Source organism: Topomyia yanbarensis, chromosome 3 (assembly GCF_030247195.1).
Source record: "Topomyia yanbarensis strain Yona2022 chromosome 3, ASM3024719v1, whole genome shotgun sequence".
NCBI classification, from domain to species: Eukaryota; Metazoa; Arthropoda; class Insecta; order Diptera; family Culicidae; genus Topomyia; species Topomyia yanbarensis.
The window spans coordinates 409,329,976-409,342,725 of record NC_080672.1 but is presented as its reverse complement, the minus strand read 5'-3'; the positions used below and the strand labels follow the sequence as shown (position 1 = coordinate 409,342,725).

General features: G+C 39.2%; 1 protein-coding gene and 2 non-coding genes across 4 annotated transcripts; 2 read left to right on the top strand and 1 right to left on the bottom strand.

Moving 5' to 3' along the window:
* Window positions 1–4,130: 4,130 nt before the first annotated feature.
* Trnay-gua (transfer RNA tyrosine (anticodon GUA)) lies at window positions 4,131–4,215 on the top strand. Its single transcript is given in 2 exon segments — window positions 4,131–4,167; window positions 4,180–4,215. It is a non-coding gene; the product is annotated as a tRNA-Tyr (tRNA).
* Window positions 4,216–4,505: 290 nt separating this feature from the next.
* Trnay-gua (transfer RNA tyrosine (anticodon GUA)) lies at window positions 4,506–4,590 on the top strand. The gene is given in 2 exon segments: window positions 4,506–4,542; window positions 4,555–4,590. It is a non-coding gene; the product is annotated as a tRNA-Tyr (tRNA).
* A 158-nt stretch (window positions 4,591–4,748) lies between these two features.
* Window positions 4,749–7,900, bottom strand: LOC131690497 (protein PAT1 homolog 1-like). 2 transcript variants are annotated; one of them, XM_058976324.1, is made up of 3 exons: window positions 7,771–7,900; window positions 7,102–7,700; window positions 4,749–7,047 (listed from the first exon to the last, which is right to left on the bottom strand). In XM_058976324.1, the coding sequence occupies exons 2-3, from the start codon at window positions 7,499–7,501 to the stop codon at window positions 5,219–5,221; spliced, it is 2,229 nt and encodes a 742-aa protein (XP_058832307.1). In that variant the 5' UTR covers window positions 7,502–7,700; window positions 7,771–7,900; the 3' UTR covers window positions 4,749–5,218. The 2 variants fall into 2 exon arrangements, with proteins under 2 accessions (XP_058832307.1, XP_058832308.1); XM_058976325.1 differs by having other exon boundaries at window positions 4,749–7,041.
* Between the last annotated feature and the right edge of the window lie 4,850 nt (window positions 7,901–12,750).

The following is a 12,750-nucleotide window of genomic DNA, read 5'->3' as shown; positions in this document are numbered from 1 at the left end:
TGATGAAAGCGAATAAAAATGAAAACATTATTTGATAGTTGACATTTGTTAAAACAAACGTTCTTAAGGGAGTTGTCTACTTTGTGTACAAGTTTATAAAACGAGTTTTATTCCTTAAAACGACAGAATAAACTACAAAATAATGAGAAGCCGATTTAAAGTATTTTCGAAGAAAGCAATAGAGCGTCAAACAGAGATGCGAGCGCACGGACAAGCGCATCCGTCCTCTCCTACGTTCGCTTTTTTGCTGGTAGTGCCGCTTGTTAGCTTGGTGACGCTGGGCGTGATTGTTGAGTGAATATTTGTTCCTGTCAGATCCGTAGATATAGGTTTTGAAGCCGGTTGTGGTTTGGCATAAGATAACAGTGTGCTGTTTACAGTTATAGTATGTGTGCTTTTCTTAGCTGCTGTTGCACAAAGTTTTCCGTGGGGCAGTGTCTTTTTGTAGAATTCGCGTATATGAATATACCATGGTTGCATAACTAGAATTGACTGATGAAACGTACCATTTTTGGTTGATCCGCATAAAATGGTTACGTATGAAAAAGTTGGTTTGTACGGAAGCATTCTCACCACAAGAATAAAGTTAGGGATTCCTGGGAAAATGCAAAGTTACAGCTCCTACGAAAGCCACTTCTCCGCATCTTGACATAAATTTGTTAATCACGATGTCAGAGGCGTGTGGAGATAATTCGTGTAAGCACATCTCTCTAGAGCCCTTGCCTATGTATACGGGGATGATGTTGTTAACGTGGCAGCTTTCGTTGGTGTGCTGCACATTGTTCCGCGAATGTTTCTTAATGTTTGATATGGTGAATTTGCAGGGCGTTAACTTCTCCCGGGTTGAGCACAATCTGCACATTTAGTAATTATTTCACTTCTCGAGTAGCTGGTCTTACAGGACATTTCCTAAAATCAATAGCAACACTATTCGTCTGCAGTCGTTTTTGCCGTGTGTCTATAGCGGAACGATTTTTAGTTTCTACTCTGGGCGAGATGAGAAGGTAGACTGATCTTAATTAACAGGTAATAAAAATGGCTAACCTTTTTGTATTTTTATAGCACGTTAAGTTCATTTCATCCATCAGCAGCAGTACTCGGTTGCCCACTGTACTCGCAGTTGTTTAATTTGCGTCTTCTTATTTCTTTCTGTGTCTATATTGTTGTCGGGTCCTACATATTCTCACAGCATATCAAAACCGGCTCCTACGTTAGCCATATCACATTGTTTGTTATTTAAACCTGCATAAAATCTACGATTAGAAAAGGTTTTCTTGGATTCAATATGAGATAAACTTATATAAATTGAAAATATTTTTGATGTAATAATTTTAAACGAGAATTTTAAACTGCATCATCTACCTTTTCGTTTTACTTACAATAAAAGCTAAAAACTGCTCAATTGCTACCAGCAAATAAATCAATCCGTGTATCGCTTTGTCTGCACCGTAGAAGCCAAATGTCGTGTTCCAAAACCACGATGGCCAATGTTTACACTCTGCAATTTCACCATGTAAGATATAGCGTGCTGATTATATTCCAGACCATCAATCAAGCAGAAGTGTTTGTTTCGCGAAATGAAATATATCCGCTCACTGTTAAAATAAAAATTCCAAATTCCTCCGGGGGTTGGAAGTATTATTCCCTGCTATTGTAACACCTGCAGATCGTTCAGAGACGCAGAATGCTCTGCTTTACTTGCTTTGTGTAGTAACCATAAGCACTAATTTAAAATTCTAGATAAGCTATAAGTTAGCATTTCCATTGCCTTCATGTAATAAATGATGATGCAATAAATTTATAATCAAAATGCAAATTCTGCACGATTTTTCGAAAAAAATACAATTGCAAATATAATCCACAATAGACGTTTGCGTAATATCAACCAACATCTGGGTAGAGTTTGGATTAAACCAAGTATACATGCAAATCTCACAGATCAGTGATCAAACGCGTATACCAAATTGAGACGAGGTTTGCGACTGCAGCACGAATCCCATTTCTATAAGGCACTAATTCAATTCGTCAATTTAAACAGTCGGTTTGTCAAACAAAAGAAGAGAGGAAAGGTGGGTGGGGGGATTCATGGCAAGGCACAATTCTTCGATCAACGTGGGGAAGTGCCATTTGAGCTAGACGCTACTGCTTCCTGATTCCTGAGTACACGCAAAATTGAAAAACTCGTAGCTATGGCAATTTTACCCGATTTGGATACCACGGAATAAGAAGCTGTCGAAATTCACCTGTCTGGCACGCTATCTGTGGATGTGACAATATGAGTCAACCGGAGACTAATAGAAACCACGGCCTCACGAGATTCCCATGGCTGAAGAGAAACTAACTCATACTGAACTATAGAGGGCTTTGGTTTAAAAGGGCACGGCAGTAATACAAGCCTTTGGGGCCTGACGCGGCTCTCGACGGCCCTTAACGGTTATCAAAGTCAACTCCGGAACACGAAATCGGACTTCAACTTGAAATCATTTTTTAAAAAAATAGCTGTAAAGGACAATTTTAGGTAAAACCATAAAACAATCTTGTTCTCCATACATCAGTACATGGTTTAAAAATATTAAACTTGAAAAAAATGTGTTGCGTCTAAATATATGTAATGATTATTTCGAAAAGTGATTAATGTCACCCCGGTTTACGGTATTCATATTAAAATACACATTCTGATCCATCATTCCAACAATGAAGACCAAAATTTATAGCACTTCTAGTGGACATATAATGCCCTATACAATAATTCCACTGTCCCTGCGCTTAGCTGCTGTTATAAGGCCTTTACGTCCAGGTCTGAATTCGAACTCGAAACAACAACCATTTGAGTCAAAGATGTTGAATTTGGACTCTTAGACAAAGTTTACAATCTTTCCAATATTACGATAAAATGTTTCAATGTTGTTTAGTAAATAAAAATTTAATTCTTTGTTCTTCTCATAGTTGAACGGTTTCTTGCTCAGAACACAGGCATTGTAATTGTCCGTTCTCCATATATTACGAACCGTATCAGAGCAGACTTAAATGCTATGATTCAATTTATTTACCATGTATATAACATTAATTATTCGATTTAACCAATTTTTTCTAACTAAAAATCATTTAGCACTTATCGTAATTTTTTTTACAGTTCAAGTTTTTCGATATATCTGCTTTACGTTTCGCCACATCTAAGTTTTTAACGACATGTTAAATAGTTGGACGCAACCTTTGAACAATTTCAAAGATTTCATGAAGTAATTTAGCTTCATTTTAATGAGTAATGATTAGTTTAACATTGTCTATCTCAAGATAATCTAGCTCTAGCATTTCGTCGAGTTGTTGCTATATAGGAAAGACTCGAGTGCGATCGAAACAAAAACAAACGTCAAAACGTTTTCTCACTCGCACTGATGCAAAATAGACGGGCGCGTAATTCAACTCACGGCCCGGTGGCGCATGGCTGAAAAGTCGCAATGTGGATTCAAGAAAAGATTTGCAATACCCTAAAAAATTATGGCGCTCAATTCGGTTTGATTTAACGCAGGTCATATAAACGCAGAAAAAAAATTGTAGTTCAATAAAGATACGGATTAAATTCAAAAAATAAAATTATTGGTCGGGGGACAATAAATTTATTTATTGAATAAAACTATTTATTGTTTCAATAAAAAAAATTATCGCTCCCTTTTTTAATATTTTTTTTAATTGAAATTAAAAGAAAATTATTGATATTAAAAATGTTTTTATTGAAAGTAAAAATTTATTGTTGCTCTAATAAAATAATATTTTCAAACCAATAATTTTTTTGGTTAAAGTGATAGACAGACAATAAATGATTGGATTCAATAACACATTTTTGGTTATTTAGCTAAATTTGCCTTCGTGTAGTCTATCGAAGAAATATAAGGGTCCAACGGAATTCCCCCACCGACACAGCACCAGGCGCAATTTGAAGAGTTTCAAAAAAATGGTCGGAAAGCATTATTGCTCCGCTCGCTACGGGAAGCAATCCACGATTAAACCGATTTTTCAACCCGTGAGTCACTGACGCTCCGTCAGTGACAGATTTTGACCCTTTCCAAACGAATATCTATTTACCTTTCCTTTTGTAACACTCTGTCTATGAACAAATCGATTATCCGACACCTTCGATAGCTCAGTTGGTAGAGCGGTGGACTGTAGAAGATTTTAGTAATCCATAGGTCGCTGGTTCAAATCCGGCTCGAAGGATGAAATTTTTTATTGTCAAACAATCAGAAAACATCGTAAAATCATTAAGTACGACAGCGGCGAGTAGTTTTGTGAAACCTTCGTTTTTATTCTGTCGTCAACCACGTGGTTTAACTTCATTGCAACAACTACCATTCATTGCGATACGGTGGCGGCAATCGCTTCGTACATCTAACCTTTTTCTTGATGAGCGCATGCGTGCGAAGGGGAAACTCGATGAAAACGAAATATTTTAACGATACACTTTGACGGATAGCTTTTAATAGCCTTTTGTCAACGAGTTTGTGTCTCCTTCGATAGCTCAGTTGGTAGAGCGGTGGACTGTAGAAGATTTTAGTAATCCATAGGTCGCTGGTTCAAATCCGGCTCGAAGGATTTTTTTAGAACTTTATATATATTTTTATACTTATATCAAACTAGCTATTTTTTGCCATGCGGACCAGATCTCAAATTCAAACCCATTCCCTTGTTGAATTTCGAAGTAATCATAGCACCATCGACTTGTTTTGAATGTATTTTAATAATAATAATAATTGGATATGCTTATAGTTTAATGTTGTTAAGGTAAAAAATATAACTTGCTTCCATATATAGGTGAGGAAAAACCAAGAAGTGCCACGAAGGAAGAATGATAATGTAAAATATATGTATGTATTGAATTACCAAACTTTTGATTACATCCATCAGTAACAAGATTTAGTGTTTCAGGTCGTCTTTAACAATTTACACTGAGTCAATATTGTATCCACGATAGTAAACAAAAAGGGGCGATGGGGCGTCGAGGGCACCGATTATTTGTTGTCATTTTTCTACCTAAACTTTGTATGGTCGCTATTTTCAATTCTAAATTCTAAAAAATGTCTACATTTCCTGGCTTAACACTGTCTGCTTGTAGTAAGAAGTCTAGTAGTAACGTTAAACATTAGAAAATTTTTACACGAAATAAAATGATAAAAATAAAAAAAAGGCAAACAATATGATTAAACATACCTAGCATGTCCAGTTACTTTTTGTCTTCGATGGAAACCAGTGCCAACAGTTTCAGCTCCAAATCCAGATGGGGGTACCTCTGGAAATGATCCCGCAATGTGTGTACTATTTTACAATCCGAGTCCAGCTTCAGCAGCACCTTCTGTGGTCCCATCCCGACGCCGGAAACTGCCTTTGACAGTTCCTGCAGGAATGTCTTCCACCGATCGGTTACTTCCGGCGTGAGACAGGAAGATGCTGCACTGTAAAAGTGCTCCATTCGATCGATCAATGTCAGCACAGTTGTGAGAAGAAATTTACACTTCGGAATAAGCGAAAGCAACTTGTCGGAATTAAGAAATGTATCCAGCAGAGGAAGCAAATCGTTAACGGTCGAGTATTTCACGTGACTCTCTAGCTGCGCAAATAAGGGTGTCAGCAGTTCCTCCGGATCGTCTCGTTCGCGCTTGAGGAGCATAGCAAACGACGACAATATTATGCACCAAAGATTCCAACGGAATGGATGCTCCTTCAGAACAGCCTGTATGCGTTTTAGCAGTAGCTTACCTTTCCTTACGGAGAGTACCAACAGGACACCTTCCGGTGTCAGACCAGCAAACAGTTTATCCAACAGTGAAGCGAACGTGTCTTCAACATCTTGCGTTCCATCAATCCCATTCCCAGTAAAATTGTTCTGTTCATCGACCTGTTGGCCTCTCTCCAATGCTAGTACTCGTTCCCTTTCTTTCTTTTCCTTAAGCAATTGTTTCGCTTCGATTGCCAGCGGATTGCTCAGATCTTCCATCTTCAGGAGAATCTTGTACAAGCTTTCAACATGCAGCAGAATCTGACGTGACTTTCGCTGGGATAGCACCTCGGAATTCACAACCACTCCGCTGGTGGCACTTGTCTCAGCCACTACATCCTGATCGATAATCTTCCTGGGAGCAGTAACACTGCCGCACTGTAACTTTCCCAGCGAATTCTCAAACTGCAGCGGTGTGTAATTTCGAGTCGGAACTTCCTTGATATCCTGGCTCTTTTCCGAATTTCGACGCTCGCGACCAATTATACCGTTGCGTTGGAGCATCTGCTGTGTTAGTGGATGATAGAATGTGTTATCTTTGTGCGCCTTACTTTCCCGCTCATTGTCGCCTTTTTGGCGTTCTTTCCGCTCGCGGAACACACAAAAATAGTAATCATTGTAGTAGGGAGTGTCCTTGTTCAGCTGCGATAATTGAATTCCCAGCAGCCACTGTTTGTCCCGTTCACTCATCATATTAGCATATTCGTCATATTCACCCGAGCGGTTCACTTTGCCATTGAGGTGTCGATTATGCTGCTGTAGATGGTAGTTCTGCCGGTTATTGTGCGGATAGCGGTTTAGCTGGTTTTGTTGCTGTTGCTGCTGATGGTGACGATGTTGGCTTAGCAATGGATGATTTTGTTGAATCTCTTGTACTAAACGCTGGTTGAAGTTGGCATGATTTTGCTCTTGAAAGTTTGGCGGAGGCACATTCAGTGGAAACAACGGCGGTGGTCCACTGCCTGGCGGGGGTACATTCGTGTGAAGCAGATGCAGCGGAGGCGGAGCAATATTTAGCGGGGGAGGAAAGTTAACCGGAATCGTCAGGGGAGGTTGACCCATCATTGGTGGAACTGCAAAGCCCGGTGGTGGCCGTGGTAGACCCAAATTCGGGCGGAACTGTTGCTGTAGACTATCCTGCCGCGGTGGATTCGGTGGCGGCAGTGAGAGTTGAGCCTGTTGTTTCATGTTTTGTTCGATCTCCTCCAGTGAGCACATACGCATCTGGCTGGGGTCTGGCAGTGGAAAATTTGGCGGGAGCCCTGAAAAAGCTGTTCCTGCAAACGATTTAATTAGTACGCGATTTTATACAAATATTATACATTATCTACCTGGACCAGTTCTCAGTTGCATGTTTGCGGGTCGCATAGACATTGCCGGAGGTTTCGGCGTTTCCGGCTTGCTTGGCATTGTCCACACACTGGGGTCCAGTTGAAGCCGAGCCTCCGATTCGTTATCATCATTCATTTCTAAATTATCGATTCTCACACTGGAGAAATTCATATCTAGATCCGAATCCGGCCCGGAATCTCCGTCCCCACCTTCCCGCTGATCCAATCGCACCAGGTCCTCATGCAGTTCTTCCCAATCTCCCTCCTTAGCCTGCCCAAAAGTTTCATCGTTGAGCGCATCGTACTCCTCTTCAGAATCTTCCGGTCCACCACCTATCCCTCCGCCACCGTCGTCCTCCACGGGAAGCGATGTGTCAAAGCCGAAAAATGAGTCCGTCATGGTGCTTCCGGACGATGGTGAGGCTGATAATGGCCAACAGCGCGCAAAAGTCACCAACCTGATTGCGGCTTTGTTTACCTGTAGACCGTGCCCGCACACGCACCGAAATTGACAGCAGCAACCAACGAGACGAGCGCTATGCACGCAGATTTGGAACCTTTTGGTATATTAGTTGCACTTTTCCGACATGAAACGTTTGCTAGAGGAAAACAATCGAAAGTAATGTGTGCATTGAGTTGTGAAGATTGAAATTAGCTGGAAATAATTACCTTCCGGAAGTTAACCGTGGGTCGAAACGAGAATTAGTTGAAGAATCCCGGAAAAACAATTAGTGATGAGATGGAGCAATGAACGATCATTTTGACGTTCCTTCTGTATGATGTGCTGAAACTGACAGCAGCTCGGTTTCGAGAAAAGCGATGAACCCGGTGAACAACCGACAGGGCTGCCAGATGAATTGAATAAGGTGTATTTGAATAGAGTCAAGAATGGGCCTTCACACCAAATACAATTCTCGACAAACGTATGATTAGGGCCTAAAAGCCTACTGTCAAAATCCACTTTGAATGGAAACTCCGGACAAACCGTTACACGCCAATCAAAGATGTTGGTAGTAAACGAAAGAGAAAAGTTTTCTCTTTCATAAACTGTTGTGAACTGTGTTCGACTAGTAACGGTTTGTCTGGAATTTCCATTCAAAGTGGATTTTGACAGTTGGCTTTTAGGCCGTAATCATGTTTGTCGAGAATTATGTTATTATTATCATATATATAATATTGAGAATTTTATCCCCAAATAGACTCACAGCAAAATAATTTTGTCACACGAAAATATGCTCACACCGTATCTACCATAGTTTGGTTCTTGCAATGGCTAACAAAAACAACATTTAACGTCCTCTGTAGGATTGTGCAGAAGATAATCGGTTTGTTTATTTGCTGTCATCCGTGCAGTTTAACGTGTGAATATTTATTTTTCTGCCTTCAAAATGTGCACGAAAGTCTATCTATAGACGGAACAGGTAATAAATATAAATAAATAATGAACGCCGGGATTGGAATTTACAATGGCATAACAAATAACAAAGACCACCAGAGCAATATGACTTTCTGGCACAAAAACACAATGTAATGGGGACATTCAAGTCTACTGAAATGCCCTCTACAAAAGTTTAGAGAAAAATCAGAAATATGTAAACAAACATGGTGCATTTTGTTCATATTTTCCAGCACGGGTTTTAAAGCATTTACTTTATGAAAAGCATAGTGTTTTCTTAATAATGTCGTAAATTAATCGGTCTTGAATTATATTTTGCAATCCATTTGTCAGTTCAATATGAAACGATTTATCATCACCTTCAGTAGAGTCGCTTAATATTTTCGTTTTTCAATAGAGTATTTATGAATGGTAACCGACTGCAAATTGAGAAACATCTTCAAAATATCTATTGTCGATTTTGTATGGCTAAAATGTGGTAGGTCCACGGAAAATATGCAAATTATGAAAATTTTGGTAAGCGATTTTTCCCCGATATTTTAACCTCCAAGCTCTTCTCTCGCTCGAGACATCCATATACAACTATCTGTCCCTGTACGAAACGTAACCTTTCTCATTCCAACTAACGTGCGCGAGTATGGTGCAAATCAAATGCGACTCTCGTTGGTGTGAGGAGTTACCTGATTTTTCTTTGACAGTTAAATGACGCTTTAATTTCCCTATATACAATTCTTCAAAATGATACATGGAAGATACAAAGGCGTTGGTTATGTTTTAAAGGCTCCCACAGAGTGAAGCCAAATCTACCTATCGAACAGTCAGATGGCTACCAGAGTGTATGCAAGGAGAGTGAAGACTGACTGTCATGATTATCCATCAGTAATATTCCAAACGACCTCTCAAAATACATGGATTTGACTCGTTTGGAATGACACTGACAAAACATCATTATTCCAATTTTGTCATCACTCTCTATATACACTCAAATGGCTATCGTACAAAATAAACAAACATTCTTCTTTCGGAGAACATGCAAGAAAAGTATTGGTATTTTTACCATTTTTTTGTTAACCATTGTTTGTTAACGACCTATTGAGTCAATTTGTCAACAGTTGTTACGGCATTTAATTAACAAGGGACCGGCAGCATGAAGTAACAAGTTACTTTGCGCTTGTTCGGACATGCCGTAGACTTAGGTGATTCGCATTACTAATGCCAAAAGATCTTGACTTCTACGGTAGCAGACAAAAAGTTAAGTCGCCGGTGAGCTCTAAGCTTGCATATATGATCCTTCCACGCTTTTCTAAACTTTCTCCCTTCAACTCCTTGCTCTCCCTTGAGTACTATGGCTCTTAGTATTGAAAAATATACTTCACCTTCCAGTCCCTTGCTAATTAAATGCCGAAACAACTGTTGAAAAGTATTGGTGTTGAGAAAAATAGTATCATGGCGAAATCACAGATTTATCTGTGGAAAAAGTTAGGGTTAAAAGTCCATAACTATGGCAATTTCTAACTGATTAAGGACATTTTCAAATGTTTTGGACTCAGGAAATCAGCCACTTTTAGAATCAGTGAAATTGAACCTGACAAATGCATCTGGTTCCCACTATTCCGGATTCCTGAAGGGATATTCCGGTACTGGGATACGAATTGTAAATTTTAATAACATCCTGGCGATATAGGCATCAAAATTCTTCGAATTGTGTCAGAACTATAGACGATTTATCCTCGGAACGGTCACTCACGGCCTTGCGGGTACCTTCCCCGGGGAGCGCGTTCCGGGACCAATTCATCAAATGGTCCCATAACCATGAGATACATTCATCTTGGTGAACTCAACGAATTTTGTCACCCATATTGTTAGTATTCCATTGAAATTTACAAATAATATCCCAGTTTTGGGACATTCCTCCGGAAATTACCGGGAATCAGATGCTTTTTTTACAGTTTCTCAAAGTGGTTGAGTTCCTCATTCCCAAGCACGCAAATGTGTTCAGATCGAATAAAAATTCCATAATTATTAGTATTTCGATTTCGCGGGTACTCGGATGCCCAGCCGTGCACCCGTATGAATAAATACTATTCCAGATACCTTTGGAACCATTTCCAAACCTTTCATATAATACCCAACATATACTACGGAATACTACTGATATATTCCACCATTATAATTCAACTATTATACTACCATACTCATTTTCCTTCCGTGTATTTTATATTAAAGATTTGTATACTACATTGTATTTTTACGCCGGAGGTTAATATTGCTCTAGTGGTCTCTGTTATACAAATTTATGTTTACGCTGCTCCAAAAACCTGTAGCTGAACATGATGAAAAATCCTTGTCTTACAATATTACGGCGTTGGCTCAGTTGGATAAAGCGACGGTCCACTTTAATGTCAAACGAAACTCTCTTCAGAAGATGGCGTTGTAATAAAATAAATCTTCATCAATCGATAGAATTGTAATGTGAAAGGAATGAATATGTATGTTACCATTATCTGTATAGTTCTTGAATGGTATGCTGTCCAAATGTATATGGAAAACAGCATGTTTTGGTATGGTGACTGTTCTTAACGACCCGTTGTTTGTATGGTCGAGCATGGAAAAACGACACTGGTTATGTTCGATATTATATCAGGCAATGGTTAATCTATTGTTGAACAAACCATATGGGATCATCCATAAATGACGTAGCATTATATGGGGGAGGGGGGAGTTTTGTATTTTGTGATGTTGTGTGACGATAGGGGGTCATGTCATGTTACGAAGCTTTACCCGCTTCATCTAACATCGTTTTTTATTTTTTTAAATTTTTTACGGGGTCAAGGGGGGGGGGGGGGTTACCGTCAAGCTACGTTATTACCAGGGGGTATTTAGGGGTTTGTGAAGAAATGCTACGATGAGGGAGAGTGGTGTTAAAAATCACTCAAAAATGCTACGTCATTTATGGATGATCTCTATTGGAAATGGTTTTTCAGCGTTTGATTCAATGGTTGGCATATGGTACACATTTATGTGGGGAGACAGCACTGAAGTTTCATAGATTAAAATTTGCTACCCCTGTCTGACTCATAACGGTTATGTGCGATCGTGTGAACGGAACCGTAGCCTAATATTGCCCACCGTGGCACTGCTGCAGGGCTGTTTGATCAAGTTTACATGCATTTTATTCTGTTGATTCGGAATTGATAAAAAGACAAGGGAAATCCCGTCTTTTAATTTGGTCCATGGTTTTCCCCCTATATATTCCTTCATGCACTCAAAGTTTAATAAAAGATCCAATCAATCGTTTCTAAGTAAAACATGTTTTACTGAGAAAATGAATGAAAAAGGGTTTCATTCCACGAGATTATAAATTGTTTATGAAAAATCTGCCAAAAAATGAAATTTGTGGCAACTCTACCAAGTTTAAATATTTCGTGCATATCTCGTATATTTTTTATAATAAAAAAATTATGCAGTGAAACAACTAGATAATTTTCAAGATAATCCTTCTTTTTGTTGAGTCTTTTTGTAACAATTTTCACCATATGCGGAAAACTGCATTTATGAGATTCATTAGTTAAAAATATGAGAGAGTTGCGTTGTCGTCGTGGGAGTAAAAAAACTCCTTTGGGGATTTTTTCCCTTTATGCCTCATTCCGCGACCAAAGAAACAGGACGGATACTTCAAAGACGTTTGAAACTATGCCTTTCATGAAAGCGGAGAACATTTTCAATGAGGCGACGCATTTGTCTCGTTTATATCTCACCCAATGCAGTTTGTAGCTCCACCAGATCATCAACCAGCATAAACCTCTCAAACGTGCATAAATTTCCAAAATTTTCGAAGATTGGTATATCCAGAATGTTTTATTAGGGCAACACGAGAATTCAACAAAAAGCTGGCAGCTCTTGTACGAATGACAGCACTGATCAAAACGATGATATTTTGCACCAACACTACGACGTTGTTTTCATTCGTATCAGAGTTCATTCATTCATTCAAATGGTACCTATCGATGAATGAATTTGTGCAACATTTTTATCGTTTCACTGACGTACATGGGGGTGACTATTTTGTACCTTATCATAGGGACGGTTAAAGACACGAGACATGTGAACTGGTACACCGGTTATCCCAAAATCAGTTCACAAAAAAGAGACGCTATTGGGATTTTCGATTGATTGACACCGGTGTAGTGGATTGCACTGGTTTTGCACTTTCTAGCAGAAGTGTCAATGGAACGGTGCAGTTTCAGTGCACT

Coding starts and splice junctions, on each gene's coding strand:
- LOC131690497 (XM_058976324.1), bottom strand. CDS start 7,501: ATGACGGACTCATTTTTCGGCTTTGACACATCGCTTCCCGTGGAGGAC. Junction 7,048..7,101: donor GCAACTGAGAACTGGTCCAG/GTAGATAATGTA, acceptor AATCGTTTGCAG/GAACAGCTTTTTCAGGGCTC.